This window comes from Scyliorhinus torazame, chromosome 17, assembly GCF_047496885.1.
Source record: "Scyliorhinus torazame isolate Kashiwa2021f chromosome 17, sScyTor2.1, whole genome shotgun sequence".
Lineage (NCBI taxonomy): Eukaryota > Metazoa > Chordata > Chondrichthyes > Carcharhiniformes > Scyliorhinidae > Scyliorhinus > Scyliorhinus torazame.
Window position 1 is genome coordinate 38,400,429 of NC_092723.1, and position 20,056 is coordinate 38,420,484.

General features: G+C 48.3%; 1 protein-coding gene across 6 annotated transcripts in view; it reads left to right on the forward strand.

Annotated features, from left to right (window-relative positions):
- Positions 1 to 621: 621 nt before the first annotated feature.
- Positions 622 to 20,056, forward strand: part of LOC140393829 (TBC1 domain family member 22B-like) — a 475,263-nt gene continuing 455,828 nt past the window's right edge. For 5 of the 6 annotated variants that reach the window (XM_072480324.1, XM_072480328.1, XM_072480329.1 and 2 more), the window contains exons 1-2: positions 622 to 904; positions 19,943 to 19,999. In XM_072480324.1, coding sequence (XP_072336425.1) covers positions 849 to 904; positions 19,943 to 19,999 — 113 coding nt within the window. In that variant the 5' untranslated portion in view covers positions 622 to 848. The remainder of the gene's footprint in view (positions 905 to 19,942; positions 20,000 to 20,056) is intronic. The other variant, XM_072480325.1, reaches the window with a different exon arrangement.

Genomic DNA, 20,056 nt, shown 5'->3' on the forward strand with positions numbered 1-20,056 from the left:
TGTCAGTGTGGTAATAGAGATATTACGGTACCTGGTATGCTGGAGCACCATTGGTGGAAACTGTATGCTTTCTATTGGTTAAGATGCATGGTAGCTCCACCCTGCTAGGCGGGGTATAAGAGCCCGTGCCGCCCCAGCAGCCTTCATATTGTACCTGAGCTGCTGGGGGAAACATCTAGCTTATTAAAGCCTTCAATTGGACTGCAACCTTGCTTTAGTGGTCATTGATCGTGCATCAGTCAGATTACCCATTTGAATTAAAATTAATTTAAAAGTTTGGGTCGTTTATTTTAAATGCTTAAATCGTGCCTGGAGTTGGCCGGGCTGTACTGGCAGCACTGAACAAGCCTGTCCAGTGTAGATCAAGGAAGAAAAGCAAATAAGGCAATGATCTGTCAACATTGATAGTGGCGAGCAATCTAATCTCTCCATCTTGTATTTAAATATAATTCAGTGTTGTTGTGATCGAGCTGGCGGGATCGATGGGCTCCCGGGCGGACACCTGCCTGAACTCCGTCCTGTCACTCAGCCGGTGGTGTCGCCAAGGAGACGTCCCCCAGTCCCCAACATCGCGGCGGCCCATTGGACGGCCGGGTGCGGGGCCGGCCCCGGCCAATCGGAAGGCGGCGTCGTGTGCGGACGCCAATATGGCGGCTCACTGTAGAGTTTACAGAATTTATTTCAAATTTTAACCTTTCCGGCGGGGACCCGTCCCCCTCCCCATCTCTCTCCACCCCCCCACCGTTTAAAATAATTTTAATGTGTTTTATTAAAAATTCGGCCACCCTCTCGGGGTCGAAGTGGTTGTAAAGCGGCCGGCCCTGCCAGGGGGAAGGGAAGGGGAGGCGATGGCGAGCGATGGCAGGAGGCAGTTCTGGAAGCGGAACGCCAAGGTTCCCGGAAGGTTCGTGCAAGCGCTCACTGACTCCGGGACAGCCTCAATCCGCCGCCGCTGCTGCTACTCCTCCTCCCCTGCACCTTCGTTCCCCTTGTTGATCTTCTTGCTGTGTGCCATTTGTTGTCTTTTGCGATCGTAGGCTTGTCACCCGCTCTTCCCTCCCCCAATTTCTGATGATCATTTCTGGCACCCAACGCTGAGGCTGGGCAAAGTGAAGGAGAGGGGCAGGCAGCATCTGGTTGGTGCGCCCACACGGAAATGTTTTGCCAGCTTCACGGCCCCACCGCTCTTTACCATTGCTCATTTTGTTAAGTGCCATTCAGACTGCACGGAGTGAATTGAAACCTTGGCGCAAGTAATTCTTGACAGGTGCTTTGTAGTTTGTGCGACTTGATCGGCCAGTTCTCTTTGCTCATCCCTAGCCAGATACCTCTTGACTTTTGATTTGAAATCGGCTTGTAACATCCGCGTGCAACTTTTGACTGGTTCGATGTTTTAGCGATGTCAAAATGATGAATAAACTGTGCAGCTCTTCCCTGGAAAAGACAGTCATGTTTGGCTGGAAAACAAAAGTTCACAACTTGGGCCACTTCCATATTAACCAGTTGGCCAAATATTACTTTCAACATCCCCTTTTAAGATTCCTCTTCTTGCCCCCCCCCCCCCCCCCCCCCATGAAATAGCCAAATCCTGTTTTAAAAAAAATTAAGCATTCTGCATCAAAATGACATGTCAGAGAATTTCATTTTCTGACCACCCTTGATTTTTTTTCTACATTCGCCATTTGTGTTCATTCTCCAATAAGCTGTTTATATTAGAAGACTGCCCATGATTGCGGTTTCTTCAATCTTAAGTTTTCTACAAAACTGTATGAACCATATTTATAGCTGTTGCTAATATGTTGTACAGTTTAATGTTTAGTTTTAATGCATTTTTAAGATAAAACTATGATGGGAATTTATCTAATTTTGCAAAACATGTCAAATGTGTTCAACCCTCAAAATCTTCAGAGTGTACTTTCATGCAATTGAAACATTCTTCAGTAACTTGACTTGTCAAATTTCATGGTTTATTGTAAACTTTGAAATTCATAAATTTACAGATAAGTGAAATGGATGGAAAGTCAATTTAACAAACTTAATGAAATTTATTTTTGCTTTACTTCTTTGGGTTGTTAGTAAATATGTCTTGATCATTTTTTTTACATTTAAATTTTTTCCAATTAAGGGTGGGCAATCCACCTCCCCTGCACATCTTCAGAATTCAGCTTTAATTGGAGACATTTTGTGATAAAGCATTTTATTTTTCAAGTTGGCTTAAACACCACCCAGTCCAATAGCTCTCACTGCGATGTGCTAGTAATGATATAAGGTGACAATTATAGAGCTATGTTTTTTGTTACTACTCTGACACTGACAGTATGAAATGGTGTGAGCCATACAGCACAATAATTCTGAGTGTGAAGTTTTAACACCCATCTGAGGCAGCAAAGCAGGTATAGGTATGTTCCTTGACCTTTGTCCACCCACGTGTATGCTTCCTAACTCCTTGCTTCAAGACAAAGACAGAAGTTCTTTGGACGATCCTCCACCATCTCTGCCAACCCCCTCCCCTCCGCCTCAATTGTGGTCACCCTCTCCCTCCATGACACCCTGGTCTACTCCTCCCATCATGCCCAGCTTCTCAACTTCCTATGCATTGCAGGAGCTGCAACACCTATCCGTTTACAAAGAAAAGGACAAAGAAAATTACAGCACAGGAACAGGCCCTTTGGCCCTCCAAGCCTGCACCTACCATGCTGCCCATCTGAACTAAAACCCCCTACCCGTCCGGGGACTATATCGCTCTGTTCCCATCCTATTCGTGTTTGTTAAGACGCCACTTAAAAGTCAATTATCATATCTGCTTCCACTACATCCCCCTGCAGCGTGTTCCAGGTTTCCACCACCCTCTGTGTAAAAACACTTGCCTTGTACATCTCCTTTAAACCTTGCCCCTCACACCTTAAACCCTGGGAAAAAGCTTCTGACTCTGTCCATGCCCCGTGTAGACTTCTATCAGGTTGCCCCTCAACCTATGTTGTTCCAGTGAGAACAAACCCAAGTTTCTCCAACCTCTCCTCATAGCTAATGCCTTCCATGCCAGACAAAATCCTGGTAAATCTTTTCTGTACCCTCTCGAAAGCCTCCATATCTTTCTGGTAGTGTGGCAACCAGAATTGAATACTATATTCCAAGTGCGGCCTAACTAAGATTCTATAAAGCTGCAACATGACTTGCCAATTTTTAAACTCACTGCCCCAGCCAACGAAGGCAAGCATGCCATATGCCTTCTTGACTACCTTCTCCACCTCCGTTGCCACTTTCGGTGACCTATGTACTTGTGCACCCAGATCCCTCTGCCTATGGATACTCATAAGGGTTCTGCTGTTTACTGTATATTTCTCATTTGTATTGGACCTTCCAAAATGCATTACCTCGCATTTGTCCTGTTTAAACCCCCACCTGCCATCTTTCTGCCCAAGTCTCCATCGATCTTTATCCTGCTGGATCCTCTGACAGTCATCATAATATCTAATAATAATATATAATATAATCACTCATTGTCACAAGTAGGCTTCAATGAAGTTACTGTGAAAAACCCCACGTCGCCACATTCCGGCGCATATTTGGGGAGGCCAGTACGGGAATTGAACCTGCGCTGCTGGCCTTGTTCTGCATTACAAGCCAGCTGTTTAGCCCACTGTGCTAGATATCACTGTCTGCAATTCCACCAACCTTTGTCGTCCGCAAATTTACAAATCATTTACAAATTGTCCTCCAAATCATTTATTATATATATATATAGTGTATATATATATATTACAAACAGCAAAGATTGCAGTACTGATCCCTTAGGAACGCCACTAATCACAGCCGTCCATTCAGAAATGCACCCTTCCACTGCTACCCTCTGTCTTCTATGACCGAGCCAGTTCTGTATCCATCTTGCTAGCTCACCTCCAATCCCGTGCAACTTCACTTTCTGTACCAGCCTGCCATGAGCGACCTTTGTCAAAGGCCTTACTGAAGTCCATGTAGACATCCTCCCTCCTCACTGTTCAAGGCTCCAAGCACTCCTTTTAAGGTGAAGCAACATTTCACTTGCACCTCCATCAATTTGGCCTATTGTATTGACTGCTCCCAATATGATTGTCTCTACACTGGGGAGAATAAGCACAGATTGGGTGACTGCTTTGCGGAACACCTTTGCTCAGCTCTCGAGCATGACTCTAACCTTCCTGTCGCTTGCCATTTCAATTCAGTATCTTGCTTTCATGCCCACGTACCTCTGCTTGGTTTGGGCCTGCTGCAATACTCCAGTGAAGCCCAATGCAAACTGGAGAAGCAGCACTTCATCTTCCAATTAGGCCCTTGCAGTCCTCAGGACTCGACTCAACATTTAAGTTCAATAAATTTAGACTGTGACTGTTCTCCTCTGTCTTACATGTTTTAAATTTTTTTGGTCCCAATGCTACCCCCCCCACAAACCGGTTCACCTGTTACTTGTTCTTCTGTTTTGTTACACCTTTGATGCAATCTGGGCGGCATGGCAGCACAGTGTTGCTTCACAGCTCCAGGCACCCGGGTTTGATTCCCGGCTTGGGTCACTATCTGTGCAGAGTCTGCACGTTCTCCCCGTGTCTCCGGGTGCTCCGGTTTCCTCCCACAAGTCCCGAAAGAGATGCTTGTTAAGTGAATTGGACATTCTGAATTATCCCTCAATGTACCCAAACAGGTGCTGGAGTGTGGCAACGAGGGAATTTTCACAGTAACTTCATTGCAGCGTTAATGTAACCCTACTTGTGACACAATGAAGATTATTATTATCTCTCATAGTTCCCACTAATTACTGATCTTCCACTCTAATCCAGCTGTTCCACCCCCTCTTATACCGTAGATAATCCAACATATTTCTGCCCCACTCTAACCCTGAAGAGTCATACAGGCTCAAAACGTCAGCCCTGTTTTCAAGCCCTGGGAATGCTGGCAGACCTGGTGTTTTATTCCAGCATTCTCTGTCTTTGCTTTTCAGACAGAAGTTCATTTCTGCTTTGCAAATGGTTTCTACCTTATTGGAATAGCATTTATATTTTCTGCTGTCAGAGGCGGGACAAATAGCATCTCTTGATTTGCGTTTTTTTCTTTTTAATTAGTATCATCTCATTCACTTTCCACTATTAATGCTGAACTTGGTTGCATTTGTTATAAAATAAAGAAGGATTTATTTAGTACACTTCTCGCCAAATTCAATATGCCCGACTTCCGGTTGTGACCATGGAGTGAGTGGTCACATACAGGGCTGTTCCTGCTTAACGTCACAGAAAAGGGCTCTTTGCACGCAGATCCGGGTGGAATTTTGATGAAAAGGCGTAGGTGAATGTTAGAGGAGTAGTTTACCCCTGGAATGGCATGTCTTCTGATCGCCAGACCCGGCAGAAAGCAGTGAGAGATTTGGCTGGAAAGTTGAAACAGTCTGGTGCCTCTTCCAGCATGCAGGTGGGGGAGGGGCAAGCTGTAAGGCCCCAGATACAGGAACTGATGACTTTTATCAAGGAGGAATTCCATAAGCAGAGAAAAGAAATGCGTGAGGATCATGCAAAGGCCATTGCAGAAGCTGGGCACCCCTGAAGAGTACTTCGGAGCGGATGGAGGTGTGTAGGGGTCGCAGATTTTGGAGATCGAAGGAGTGATCTCGGACCACAGCGATCGTGTGGTGGAGGTGGGGCTCTGGAGGTGGGGTGCCTAGGTGACCTTTGTAAAACATTGAGGGCAAAGGTTGAGGAGCAGGAGAATATCTCGAGAAGACAGAACCTGCGAATAGTGGACCTGCCTGAAGGAGTGGAAGGTGTGAGTGCCACGAGGTACGTCTCAAAGATGCTGGCAGGACTGGTGGCAGAAGAGGTGCTGGATAAGGCACCTGAAGTGGACCGAGCGCATAGGTCTCTGAGGCAGAAGCATCGAGCTGGGGAGCCGCCGCAGGCGGTGATCGTGAGACTCCATAAATTTGTGGAGAAAGAGAAAATTCTACGGTGGGCCAGGGAGAGGCGTAACTGCGACTGGGAGGGAAATAACGTCTGGATTTATCAGGACATCGGAGCCGAGTTGGCAAAACGGCGGGCAGGTTTCAACAAGGCCAAGGCAGTGCTGTAACGGTGGCAGGTGAAGTTTGGGGTGCTCTACCCGGCAAAAATTTGGGTGACGCTCGGAGGCCGGGAGTATTATTTCGAGGTGCCAGAAGTGGCTGAAGACTTCATTAAGGAGCATAAACTGGGGGAGAACTGAGCGGACAATGCTTGGGAACCGGGGTGCTTGCACTATGTAATGGTCGGGAGCATGTTTGAAGTGGGTATAGGGATTGGGGGATTTTCGCCTTTTTCTTGTGGGGGGGTGGTTCTGTTCCATGTTGAGATTGTAAGGAGTTGTAGGGGTGAAACGTTTATATGGGGATGGATGTTCCCATCCCCCCCCTCCTGTTTTATGGGACTGTTTGTGTATAACATCTGTTTGTTTGCTTTTGGAGAAGGCAACCTGGAGTTCAGGAGAAGTCCTTGCTTGGGTGAGGGAGGGTAAGGCCAGCAGGAGGCCTTCTTCTTGGAGCTGGGTGTGGGGGTGGGGGGGGGGGGGGGTGGGGAGGGAGGGAGGGAGGAGGAGGAGGAGGAGAGTGGGAGGGGGAGGTTATTAGGATGTGCCTTTGGGCAGGGGCAGCCGCGCCAGCAGGTTATGCTGGTGAACGGAAGTGAGGTGGTGGGGGAGAAGACCAAGAGGGGTAGCCGGGGGGAAAGGGGAAATGGAGGGGGAAGAAGGGGAAGGGGAAAAGTGGGGGGGGGGGGGTTCTGCGTCGCGGCAGGAGGTGAGAGATGACATGGTCAAGGGCGAAGAAAGGGGCCATCTGGGATGGGCTAGGTACAGAGTGGAATTAAAGGGGCAGGAGTTAAGTGGGGAAGATGACGGACGGTAGCGGGGATTGGAGGTGCAAGCCTCCGGTAAGGTTGGTGACGCGGAACGTCCGGGGATTGAATGGGCCGGTTAAAAGGTCGTGGCTGTTCACGCACCTCAGGAGCTTGAAAGCGGGGGTGGTCTTTTTGCAGGAGAGACACCTTCGTGTGAAGGACCAGGTTAGGTTAAGGAAGGGGTGGGTTGGGGAGGTTTTTCACTCGGGGGTTTTATTCGAAATCGAGGGGTGTGGCGATTTTAATGAGCAAAAAAATGGGATTTGTGAGTGTGAAGGAGGTGTGGGATCCAGGTGGGAGGTATGTGATTGTGAGTCGGGTATTGGAAGGGGCACCGGTAGTGTTGGTAAATGAGTATGCCCTAAATTGGGATGATGTGGGTTTTATGAGGGGGTTGCTGGCAGCAATCCCGTATTTGGCCACGCACCAGTTGATCATGGGAGGAGATTTTAACTGTGCCCTGGAGCTGTGGGTGGATGGATCGAGCCCCAGGTCGGTGGGTAGGGTACGAATGGCAAGGGGCTGGGGGGATTTATGGAGAGGATGGGTATGGTGGATCCATGGCGCTTTCAGAACCCAGGGGGAAGGGAGTATTCCTTCTTTTCACACGTCTATAAGGTGTATTCGAGGATTGATTACTTTGTAGTGAGTCGGGAGATTTTGGTTGGGGTGGAGGGGGCAGAGTATGTGGGGATAGTTATCTAGGACCATGCACCCCACTGGCTGGATATTCCGTTCAGTATGGGACGAGAACAGAGTCCGGGGTGGAGGTTTGACTCGGGGTTGTTGGCGGATGGAGATTTTTGTGATCAGGTGCAGTTGGCGATTAGGGATTATGTGGAGTTCAATCAGAATGGGGAGGTGACGGTGGGCATTTTTTGGGAAGCACTGAAGGCAGTGGTCCGGGGAGAAATTATCTCATTTACGGTTTGTGTGATTAAGGAAAGGAGGGCGGAACATGACCGTCTAGTGAACGAGATAGTGGAGATGGACAGGGAATATTTGAGGGTACCCACCGTGGAGGGATTGGCGAGGAGGAAAAAGTTGCAGGGGCAATTTGATAGGCTGACACCGGGGAGGGCGGTAGGGCAACTGCGTAGGGCAAGAGGGGTGCTGTACGAGTATGGGAAGAAGGCGAGCCGCATGCTGGCGCACCAGCTGCGGAGGCAGGCTGCGTCCAGGGAAATATTGAAGATCCGGGCTGGAGATGTGGTTTCAGAGCCAGGGAAGATAAATGAGGCATTTAGAGAGTATTACCAGGGACTTTATGAGGCAGACACAGGAGGAGAGATGGGGGACATGGGGCGGTTTATGGATGAGCTGGAATTTCCCCAGGTGGAGGAAGCAAAGAGGCAGGCGTTGGAGGACCCCCTGGGGCTGAGGGAGGTGCTGGATAGCATCAGGGGTATGAAGTCAGGGAAGGCCCCTGGGCTGGATGGGTACCTGGCCGAATTTTATAAGGAATTTGCAGCGGACCTGGCACCACATCTGTTGGGGGCGTTTAATGAAGCACTAGAGAAGGGGGAGTTGCCGGAGACGATGAAGCAGGCGGTAATCACACTAATGCCCAAAAAAGTGATGGATCCGGTGGAATGTGGGCCGTATAGACCCATATCACTATTGAACACGGATGTGAAAGTATTGGCTAAGTTGTTGGCGGGGAAGATGGAGGACTGTGTCCCGGGGGTGGTTACAGAAGATCAAACAGGCTTCGTGAAGGGCAGGCAGCTCGCGAGTAATATAATACGGCTGTTGAATGTGGTGATGAATCCGTCGAGAACTCTGGTACCGGAGGTGGTGGTGTCCATGGACGTAGAGAGGTGGTGGTGTCCATGGACGCAGAGAAAGCATTTGACCGGGTGGAGTGGCGGTACTTGTTCGAAGTTTTGGGAAGGTTTGGGTTTGGGCCGAGATTTGTGGCATGGGTGCGGCTGCTGTATGTGGCGCCAAGAGCGAGGGAGTGGACGAATGATATGAGCTCATGAAGCTTTAACTTACACAGGGGTACGAGGCAGGGGTGCCCGCTATCGTCGCTGCTGTTTGCGCTGGCCATAGAGCCATTGGCGATGGCTCTCAGGGGGTTGGCAGAGTGGCAGGGAATAATGAGGGGACAGAGGGAGCCGATGACCTCTTGCTGTGTGTTTCGGATCCGTTGGAGAGTATGGGAAGGATTATGGGCCTGTTGGAGAGGTTTGGCGGGTTCTTGGGATACAAGCTGAATGTAGGGAAAAACGAGGTAGCCCCGGTGAATGAGCTGGCACAGCGGGCTAATTTAGGGGAGATGCCATTTACGATAGCGAGGGATAGGTTTTGGTACTTGGGGGATTCAGGTAGCGAGGGAATGGACGGGGCTCCATAAGTGGAACTTAACAAAGCTGGTGGAGGAGGCCAGGGAGAACCTTAAGAGGTGGGATACACTGCACTTAACGTTGGCGGGGAAGGTCCAAGTGGTGAAAATGAATATTCTGCCGCGGTTCTTGTTTATCTTTCAGGCTCTCCCGATCTTTATACCAAAGGCCTTTTTTCGGAAAGTGGACAGAATCAGCTCTGATTTTGTATGGGCGGGGAAGGTGCCGAGGGTGGGGAGGACCCTGCTACAGAGGCAGCAGGGGGGTTGGCGTTGCCAAACCTGCTTCATTATTATTGGACGGCGAATGTGGACAAGGTGCGGCGGTGGTGGGAAGGAGAAGGGGTAGACTGGGTTAGGATGGAGGAGGAATCTTGTGAGGGGTCTAGTTTGAGGGCTATGGTGACGGCAGCATTGCCAATGGCTCCGCGTAGGTATTCAGGGAGCCCAGTGGTGCAGTCCACGGTGAAGATATGGAATCAGCTGAGGAGGCATTTTAGGGTGGAAGGGATGTCGGTGCTAACGCCGCTGTGCGAGAATCATGGGTTTAAGCCGGGGGGGCGGGGCGGGGGGATGGTAACTCCACCCGGTTTACAGGAGGTAAAGGGAAGTGGGGCTGGTCAAGGTGAGGGATTTGTATTTGGAGGAAGGGTTCGCCAGTCTGGAGGAGCTAAGGGGGAGGGTAGAGCCGACGGGTAGTGAGTTCAGGTATCTACAGGTTAGGGACTTTGCACGAAAGGTCTGGAAGGGGTTCCCTAGATTGCCGGGATACACCCTGCTGGAGCGACTGCTGCTTCTGGATGTGGAAGGGGAGGGAAGAATTGGGGAAATATATGAGTGGCTCGGGGAGCAGGGAGGCGAGCGGGTGGTGAAGATGAAGGAGAAATGGGAAGCGGAGTTGGGAATGGAGATCAATTGGGGAGTATGGAGTGAGGCACTGCGAAGGGTAAACGGGACCTCCTCTTGTGCAAGGATGAGCCTGATACAGTTTAAGGTGGTGCACAGGCTATGACTCGGGCCAGAATGTGGGTTCTTTCAGGGGGTAGCAGATGAGTGTGAGAGGTGTGGGCAGGGGCCAGCGAATCATGCGCACATGTTTTGGGATTGTGAAAAATTGGGAAGATTCTGGGCGGGAATGTTCGCGGTCTTAGCCAGGACAGTGGAGGAGGAGGTGGACCCGGACCCTTTGGTGGCGATATTTGGGGTTTCAGAGAAGCCGGAGCTCATGGAGAGGAGGAAGGCCGATGTCGTGGCCTTCGCCTCTCTGATTGCACGGCGACAAATTTTGCTGGAGTGGCGGTCGGCATCGCCACCGGGGGTAGCAGCATGGTTGGGTGACCTGTACGACTTCCTGCGGTTAGAGAAGATAAAGTATGAGTCCAGGGGCTCAGCAGGCGAGTTTGAGAAAAGGTGGGGGATGTTTGTGACCGTGTTTGAGGATCTGTTCGTTGCAGGGGGTGGGGGAGTCGGTGATGGGGAGGGGGGGGGGGGGGGGGGGGGGATGGGTGAAAAAGGAGGAAAATCTGTACAAACTGTAGTTGATTGTTGGGAAGAATGTTTCCCGGGGTGTTTATTTGCCGTAACCTACTTTGATACAAGTTTGAATAAAATGCGATTAAATAAAAAAATTCAATATGCACCACGCGTGATGCATAGTAGTACTGTGAAGGCAAATAGGTGCATTTTGTATTGCTATTAATTGCCTTTATAAGATAACACATGTCTGGAAATAATACTTTCAATTTTAAGTTCCCTTGGAAAATAGTTTTGTCTGCACTTCCATTGTGCAAGTGTGCCTGTTATTTCCTCCAGTACATGTTGATTTTGATCGAAGTTTATAGGGGTACATATATTGCGGTATAGTAATATGCTACTTACTCCTGGGGAAAATTTGAGGTTTGGCTAGTCAAGCCTGCTCTTAAACCTACTGCTATATAATTAGAGGTCAAAAATAGGTTGCTTGTCTTGTATCCCTCAGCCAGAGAACTGTAATGTAAATGCAAGTTAATATCTGAAGCTATTCACTAGAATCTGGTACATTAGGCTTGGTACAAATGGACAGCGGTCTTGGTTCTAATTTGTCCTGTCCTGATGATGACGTGCTTTCATTAGACTTCAGCTATCTGTTGAGATTGAGCATGCTGTAATACCAATTGTTTCCTCTGTATCAAAGAAGAGCATTTGTTTCCAAGATTCCATTGTTTCATTGCCAGTTGAGTGCTTCCATGTACCAATGTTTCATCATCTTAAAGCCATAATTGTGTTAAATGATTTTACTTTTGCACGTTTGGATTATCAGTAGCTTATTAAATGTCTTGCACTCCTCCAGATTTATTTGATTTCTTTTGAACGAAACAGACTGAGAACTGTAAAGAATAAGGATACGTGAGGATTATTTTAATTACAGTTGAGCAATAATTTTGAAGAGTTCATAATGCACATCCTTGAAATTTGAAGGAAATGTTTCTTTTGCAGAAATGTTTGTAATCTATATTACTGACAGGAATCGATCACTTGACACATTTTTAAGATAATAAGCTTAATTCTGCACTTGGCATGGACATGTGCACCCACACAACTGCGATCGGAATGGTACCAAGATCTGGAAAAATAATAAATCTGCTGTCCAGAGAAGCATTTACCAACAATTATTATTCCTAAATGACCTCTTGCTTGTTAAGCTCCATTTTCCCATTAAACATGCAGCTGTCATTCCTGGTACAGGAGGAGGAATTATTGCTGGAAATTATTGTTTTATATATCGAAAGTGACATTAGCCCTGTGAAGCTGGTATTTGTAGAGGCCCTTGCTGTTGCTGATGGTCATATGTCAAATTAAATAGTTTGTTGCTTCAATTATTTTTCATTTTAGTTTTATTGTAAACTTGTGGTGGACTGCTTAATGTTCTATCTGCAAACAGAACCAGTGTGCCGCTGTTCTGGTTGTAAACAAGCAGATAAATAAATTACTACCATTGAATATTTTGCAACACTTTATCATTGACCAAATGAGGTTTCCTCATCGCTACTTGGCTTTAGCCATGGAGCACATTTAAAATATATGCATTTTGGTTTGAAATTCCTGTCTTTTTAAAAAAAGGATTTCCACTGCTCCTAGAAATAGATTGCAACTATATGATAGATTGTTTTAGGCAGAATAATGCAGTTGGAATATAGGACGTTATGGATTGATAGTGATTCCAGTCAAATCCTGACTTTTACTGTAGCTACTAATTGAAATGTTTACTGTTGATTTAACTATGAATACTGATCTCTGGCTGATAAAAGCATTTTTGCAGTCATTGAAGACCATTCCTTGTTTTTTTTTTAATGACTGTATGAAATGTTTGTTTCTTTTTCAAGTTATTTTTCACCAAGTGGTTGTTTGACAGCTAGGGTCTCACGGTAATCAGCTTGCAACTTTCTTTCAGAAACAAAGCAGATGTATTAAACAGCTCACTAATGAGGTCTGATAGCAAGTATTCTCTCCCAAAAGGAATACAGGATTTCTATTTTGTGTACTGCACTTGTGTTTTTTTTTGTCAATTTTGGCTTTTTCTTTACCGTTGTTCGGTTTCCTCCTTTTACTTCCCATTTTACAGTGAATGTCGGCCTTGTAGATATGGCTGTTTCTGTGGCCCTGGGTATGAAACATCTCGGTGTGATGAAAAGTTTACTATTGACTGTCATGATATCCACATCAGCATATCATGGTGCAATCACACACACACTGATGGACAGGTAGTTGGACCAACCAACACACACACAACATCGCAGCCAATCACCAGTGAGAGCACACGCACTATAAAACGGGGAACACCACAGTTCCCGCTCATTCTACCAGGAGATAGCTCAGAGCACAGAGCTCACAGTGTGCCACTCAGACATAGACCATGTGCTGAGTGCCTCACCAAGATAGTGATAGGGCTGGGTCCACAGGTTAGCTGGTGAAGCACGAACCTCAGCCAGTAATTAGTAGTTGTTATAGTTCAAGACAATAAAACAGAGTTGTACCATCTACAGCCGTGTTGGATCATTTGTGCATCGGAACACCCAACATGACATGATACCAGTACTGGAAGCTAACCAGCGACTGTGAGACCTACCTGCCCCCTTTCAGAAATCCGCCATCCTACTCCATGGAAACATCAGCCCGCCGCAGCTGCTCCGAATCGCTGGAAATCTTGGCGTCAACTGGAACCTGTTTAAACTGCGCTTCCAGCTTTTCCTAGAAGCCACAGATAGGGAGAATGCATCAGACACCAGGAAGATCGCCCTCCTCCTCTCCACGGCGGGGCAACACGCCATCCACATCTACAACTCCCTGGCATTCGCGGAAGGCGAGGACAAGACAAAATACAAGACGGTGCTTCTAAAATTCGAGGAACACTTCAGCGTGGAAGTCACTGAGAGCTTCGAGAGGTACCTCTTCCAGCAGCGCCTGCAGGGTAAGGATGAGCCTTTTCAATCATACTTGACACAACTCCGTATCCTCGCGCAGTCCTGCGGCTATGAGGCCACCTTCGACTCCATGATACGGGATCAGATAGTTTTTGGGGTTATCTCGGACACCCTGCGCCAGCAGCTCCTCAAAATTAAGCGCCTCACCCTAGCGACTGGTATCGAGACCTGTGTCCTCCACGAGAACGCGACCAGCCGGTACTCCCAAATCCAGGCAGCCGAAACGGCATGGCAGGGGTCCTACGAGGTGGAGCGGGTCCAGTCGATCGTGTTCCTCCCGGCCCGCGGCCCGGACGAGGGCGGCCATTTCGCGAGCTTTCCGAGGCCTCCCGCGCTTGTACGCGCCAAAAGAGGGGACGTTGACGCAGAGGGACGCGACGCTCAGGCGCGCTCTATGCAGGACCGCACCACGCATGTGCGGTGGCGCAACGAACACCATGACGTCACGACGTGCGGCAACTGTGGCTCCGCCCATTTAAAGCGGCATTGTCCGGCCAAAGCGCGACAATGTCTCCGCTGTGGCAGGATGGGCCACTACGCTGCCTGCTGTCATGCGAACTCTCAACAATTCCGCCAGCCTTGCAGGGACGTGCAGGCTATTCAGCCTCCATACACTGAGTCATATCCTGACAACATGCAGACCAGTGATAACGAAGACAGGGAACCCTTCCGCGTTGCGGTAATCCACAAGAACCGGATGTCCCCAAGTCGGAACCACCAGCTGCTGCCAGTGCACAGCATTGATCCGGGTGATGAGTGGTGTGCCATCCTGATGGTCAACCGATCCCAGATCAGATCCGCCTGGACACTGGTGCCTCCGCCAATCTCCTTACATGGTCAGCCTTCCAGACCTTGAAGGTTAAACCACCGATTCTGCCATCCCACTGTCAGCTGGTTGACTATAACGGAAACATCATCCCGGCCACGGGGTCCTGCCAGCTCGCGGTTACACACAACTCACATAAAGCCACATTGTCTTTTGAAATAGTTGGATCATCGAAGGACACTCTGTTAGGCGCACAGGCGTGCAAGGTCCTCCACCTTGTTCAGCGGGTACACACTCTGTCTCCAGAAGGCACGTCCGACTTCCCGGATGCAGACTTTCGGGCGCAGCTCCGCTCACTCCTCGCGTACAACCAGGAAGTTTTCGAGGGCATGGGCACACTGCCCTACACGTACAGAATACGGCTCAAACCGGATGCCACCCCGGTCATTCACGCACCTCGTAGAGTCCCAGCACCACTCCAGGACCGCCTCAAGCAGCAGCTGCAGGACCAAGGAGTGCTTTCCCGGGTAATGGAGCCAACGCCATGGGTCAGCTCCATGGTGTGAGTCAAGAAGCCCTCCGGCGAGCTCCGGATCTGTATCGACCCAAAAGATTTGAATAATAACATTATGAGGGAACACTACCCCATACCCAAACGAGATGAAATCACGAGCGAAATGGCGCGGGCAAAAATATTCACGAAGCTTGATGTCTCATAGGGTTTTTGGCAGATTCAACTGGATCAGTCTGGCAGGAAGCAGTACACTTTCAACACTCCATTTGGCAGATACTGCTACAATAGGATGCCTTTCGGCATCATCTCGGCCTCCGAGGTGTTCCATCGCATCGTGGAACTGATGATGGAGGGCATCGAAGGGGTACGTGTCTATGTAGATGACGTTATCATCTGGTCCACCACACCACAGGAGCACATCAGTCGTCTCCAGCGTGTCTTTGCACGGATACGAGATCAGGGCCTGCGCCTCAACCGCGCCAAGTGCTCTTTTGGCCAGACTGAGCTAAAGTTTTTTGGGGACCACATCTCCCGGTCAGGGGTGCGGCCGGATGCCGACAAAGTGGCAGCCATCGCAGCCATGCAGCAGCCGGCAGACAAGAAGGCAGTGCTGCGCTTTCTCGGGATGGTCAACTTCCTGGGGAAGTTTCTTCCTCACCTCGCCTCGCACGCGACGGCTCTTCGCCACCTGGTCAAAAAGACAACGGAATTCCAGTGGCTGCCCGCACAGCAGAGTGAATGGGAGGAGCTCAAGGTCAAGCTCACCACCGCCCCGGTTCTGCCGTTTTTCGATACCACACGGGAAACGAAGATCTCAACTGACGCCAGCCAGTCCGGCATTGAGGCGGTACTCCTGGAACGGGACGACACCGCATCATGGGCCCTGGTCGCCTATGCGTCGCGGGCCATGACCCCCCCCCCCCCCCCCCAGAACAACGCTATGCGCAGATTGAAAAGGAGTGCCTAGGCTTGTTGACCGGCATCGACAAATTTCACGATTATTTGTATGGTCTTCCGCAGTTCACTGTGGCGACCAACCATCGCCCCCTGGTCGGCATCATTCAGAAGGACCTCAACAATATGACCCCTCTCCTCCAGCGCATTCTGCTCAAGCTCCGGAGGTACGACTTCCAACTTGTCTACACCCCGGGAAAGGACTTCATCATCGCAGATGCTCTGTCCAGGACGGTTAACACAACGCCTGAATTGGAGGGGTTAGTTTGTCAGGTCGACGCACAAGTAGCCTTCACATCGGCCAATCTGCCGTCCACTGATGCACGTCTGGCCCACATTCGCCGTGAAACTGCGGCTGACCCCCTTCTACAGCGTGTAATGCGCCATATAACGGAAGGGTGGCTCAAGGGGCAGTGCCCACAATTCTACAATGTCTGGGACGACTTGGCCGTCATTGATGGTGTCCTCTTGAAGTTGGACCGGATTGTGATCCCACACAGCATCACAGCATGCACCGGCTTGTCCTCGAACAACTGCACGAAGGCCATCTCTGAGTTGAAAAGTGCAGGCGGAGGGCCTAAGAGGCGGTGTACTGGCCGGGCATCAGCGACGACATCACCAACATGGTGCTCAACTGCCCCACCTGCCAAAGGTTTCAGCCGGCGCAACCCCCTGAGACACTTCAGCCCCATGAGTTGGTCACGTCCCCCTTGGTGAACGTAGGCGTGGACCTCTTTCATGCGCTCGGCAGGGACTACATCTTTCTGATTGACTATTTTTCAAATTATCCGGAGGTCATACGCCTGCACGACATGACATCATCAGCTGTCATCCGGGTATGCAAAGAAACCTTCGCTCGCCGTGGAATTCCGCTCACCGTCATGTCTGACAACGGGCCTTGCTTTGCGAGCCAAGAATGGTCTTCCTTTGCCACTTCATACAACTTCACGCATGTGACGTCCAGTCCCTTGCATCCCCAGTCGAATGGCAACGCGGAAAAGGGCATCCACATTGTGAAGCGGCTCCTCTGCAAGGGTGCTGATGCCGGATCTGACTTCTGTTTAGCCCTGCTGGCCAATCGCTCGGCCCCACTGTCCACGGGCCTCTCGCCAGCCCAGCTGTTGATGGGTCGCACCCTCAGGACCACTGTGCCGTCCATTCATGTTCCTGAACCCGACCATGCTCCAGTACTGCGAAGGATGCAACAACAGCGTGCTCAGCAGAAGGTGGAACATGACGCTCGGGCAACTGATCTTCCTGCCCTGGCGCCTGGAGACAACGTCCGCATACACCTACCGGAGGGTGGCTGGTCGGCAACCGCCGAGGTTCTCCGCTGCGTGGCTCCCCGCTCGTTCCTGGTTTGCATGCCTGATTGCTCCATTCACCGACATAATCGGCGGGCTCTTCATCTGGTTCCGCGCTCGCTACAAGGTCATGCACCGGTACCACGCCCTCCTGTTGTCCCTGATGTCGACTTCGTTGAACTTCCTGCCACTCTGCCTATTCCCCTCTCGCCTGTGTCCAGGCCCATTCCTCAGTCGGTGGATCCTGACCCACCCTTGAGGCGGTGAACCCAAATTCGTCGTCCACCTGATAGACTTGACTTATGAGCCTGTTAGCACATTGGACTCACTAAATTGTTTTACAGTACTGTTAATGTGTTTCTTTCTTGTCGTTCCAGAAGTTCTCTCTCGTCGTTTGCTGATTGAATTTGTTTTGTTATTGGTACAACCTCGTTGCTCTGTTGCACCTGACACCTTCCTCTATATATAGTTTAGCCTCATGTACATGTTGTAAATATTGCACACACATACTCAGATGCACTCAGTTACACACTTATATTTATTAGCATGTAGGCACATATCCTTGTGAAAAGGGGGGATGTCATGATAGCCACATTAACATATCATGGTGCAATCACACACACACTGATGGACAGGTAGATGGACCAACCAACACACGCACGACATCGCAGCCAATCACCAGTGAGAGCACACGCACTATAAAACAGGGAACACCACAGTTCCCGCTCATTCGAGCTCCGAGCACAGAGCTCACAGCGTGCCACTCAGCCATAGACCATGTGCTGAGTGCCTCACCAAGATAGTGATAGGGCTGGGTCCACAAGTTAGCTGGTGAAGCACGAGCCTCAGCCAGCAGTTAGTAGTTGTTATTGTTTAAGACAATAAAACAGTTGTACCATCTACAGCCATGTTGGATCATTTGTGCATCGGAACACCCAACACGACATTGACTAGTTTATTGTCCAATTTATTATATGGTGACAGTATGCCAGTTTATTATCTGCTCCTTTCCCCAGACTTGGAACATTGTCAAACATATGGAGAAAGTGACTCGTTAATTAAAATTTGTCATTGAATTCTCAGTGGTTGTGTTTATTTGATTTGGACAAATAACAGTGACTCACCATTAAATAATTGCCAGTCTTGTTTGTGGCGGACTTGAATTAAGTGTAATTGTCCTTTATGAGTGCACTGTGAATTGGGAAACGTGAGATCAAGGAGTTAGTCAGCCAAGGAAGAAATGTTCTTGTGTGTTTTAAAAGTAGCTGATTTTTCCCAGCTGAAGAATCCCAATGACTAATTTCAGGTAAATAGGGCCTTGGTGTTACCAGTGATTGATACACACTTTGATAGGTATGTGATATTCCATTTACAGTTACAGCTTCAGTGAGTCGTAACAATATTGGCTAAGGCAAGTGACTATGATGCAAGCTGGGGATTAGCATCAATGACTTGAGAATGAAATATAACACCATAATGCAGCCTGCTTTCTTCATACTTTAATGTTTGAATTTTATTTTTTATTTCTGTCTACAAGCAATACTCAACTTCCTTGCCTAGCTAATTGAATTGATTTCGGATTCTACCGAAATCTTCTGCCCCACAATTTTGCAAACTGCACTTGTCTATTTTTTGGGTACTTCCATTTCATGGGGTATCCCCTGTCGAACCGATATCTGGAACTTTGGCAATGACACTGTTAAATCCAGTCTCTGGGTAAAGTACAAGAGTGACATAATTAAGTATGGATATTGCTTTACTTTTGGCCGATTGTATTGAGAGAGAGAGAACCTTGGAGGCAATTTCTTGGTCTATCACTGGACACGGCTGGGAGGACTACTCTTTTCTCCTTGTTGTTTCTTAATTTTAGTGCTGCTCCTTGATTCAACAAGTAGAAAGCATAGGTTCTATGAGGTGGGGATTTGAGGTAACCATTTAAATTGACTTAACATACCAGTGAATGCCTTTTTCACAAACATAAATTTGTTTGTATTCACAATCTGAAAAATCTCTGATATTCTATGGCATCTAATATTATTTTCTGTTCACGGTCTAATATTCTTTGAGTTCCTGTACTGTTGCACATTATTATCATGTGGTGAAGGTTGAAATAAATATCTCTTGTCGCTGGTATAATTCCAGTATCAAAACAATGTATTGGCTGCAGAGGATTCCAGGCAGTATTTTAGTTTTGTGATCTTTTGGTGAGAGCATTTCCATTTTTTTAAACCACTTTTGGAAGTTACAGTCATTCAGTATCCTTATTGATTTCTCTTGAAGTTGCATATAGTTGCCATTTAAATCATGAAATTTAAACCTAACTTGTGTAAAGATTTGATAATTTGAATAGTACCCAGCAACATAACTGAGTGCATTTGAAGCGGGAACACACTCAACTTAGTTCATCTCATTCTGACTGTGTTCTTCAGAACTTGCGTTTATCATTTCTCTCCACTCTGACCTGTTACTGTTTATTTGGAACTGGAAGCTGTACTCTATTCTAAAGCAAACATCAGTGTACTGAAAATGGTACCATTTCTGTTGTCTCTTGACAAGTTGTGTTGACTTGTAATGCTTTTCTACATTTGGAAAGATCTTGTACATAAGCATCACTAAATACTATACACATAATTCATGGATGGTATCACTTGCATTTTTCCTCATTTTTACACTTATATGGCATGTCTTTCTCTTTTGTTTCCTTTAGTATACAACAAGTTTATGGAGCACAACATCCCCCATTTGATCCCCGGCTACACAAAAAGTAGGTTTGCAGCATAATTCATTATTCTGTTTTCACTCTGAATGACCTTGTTCCTAA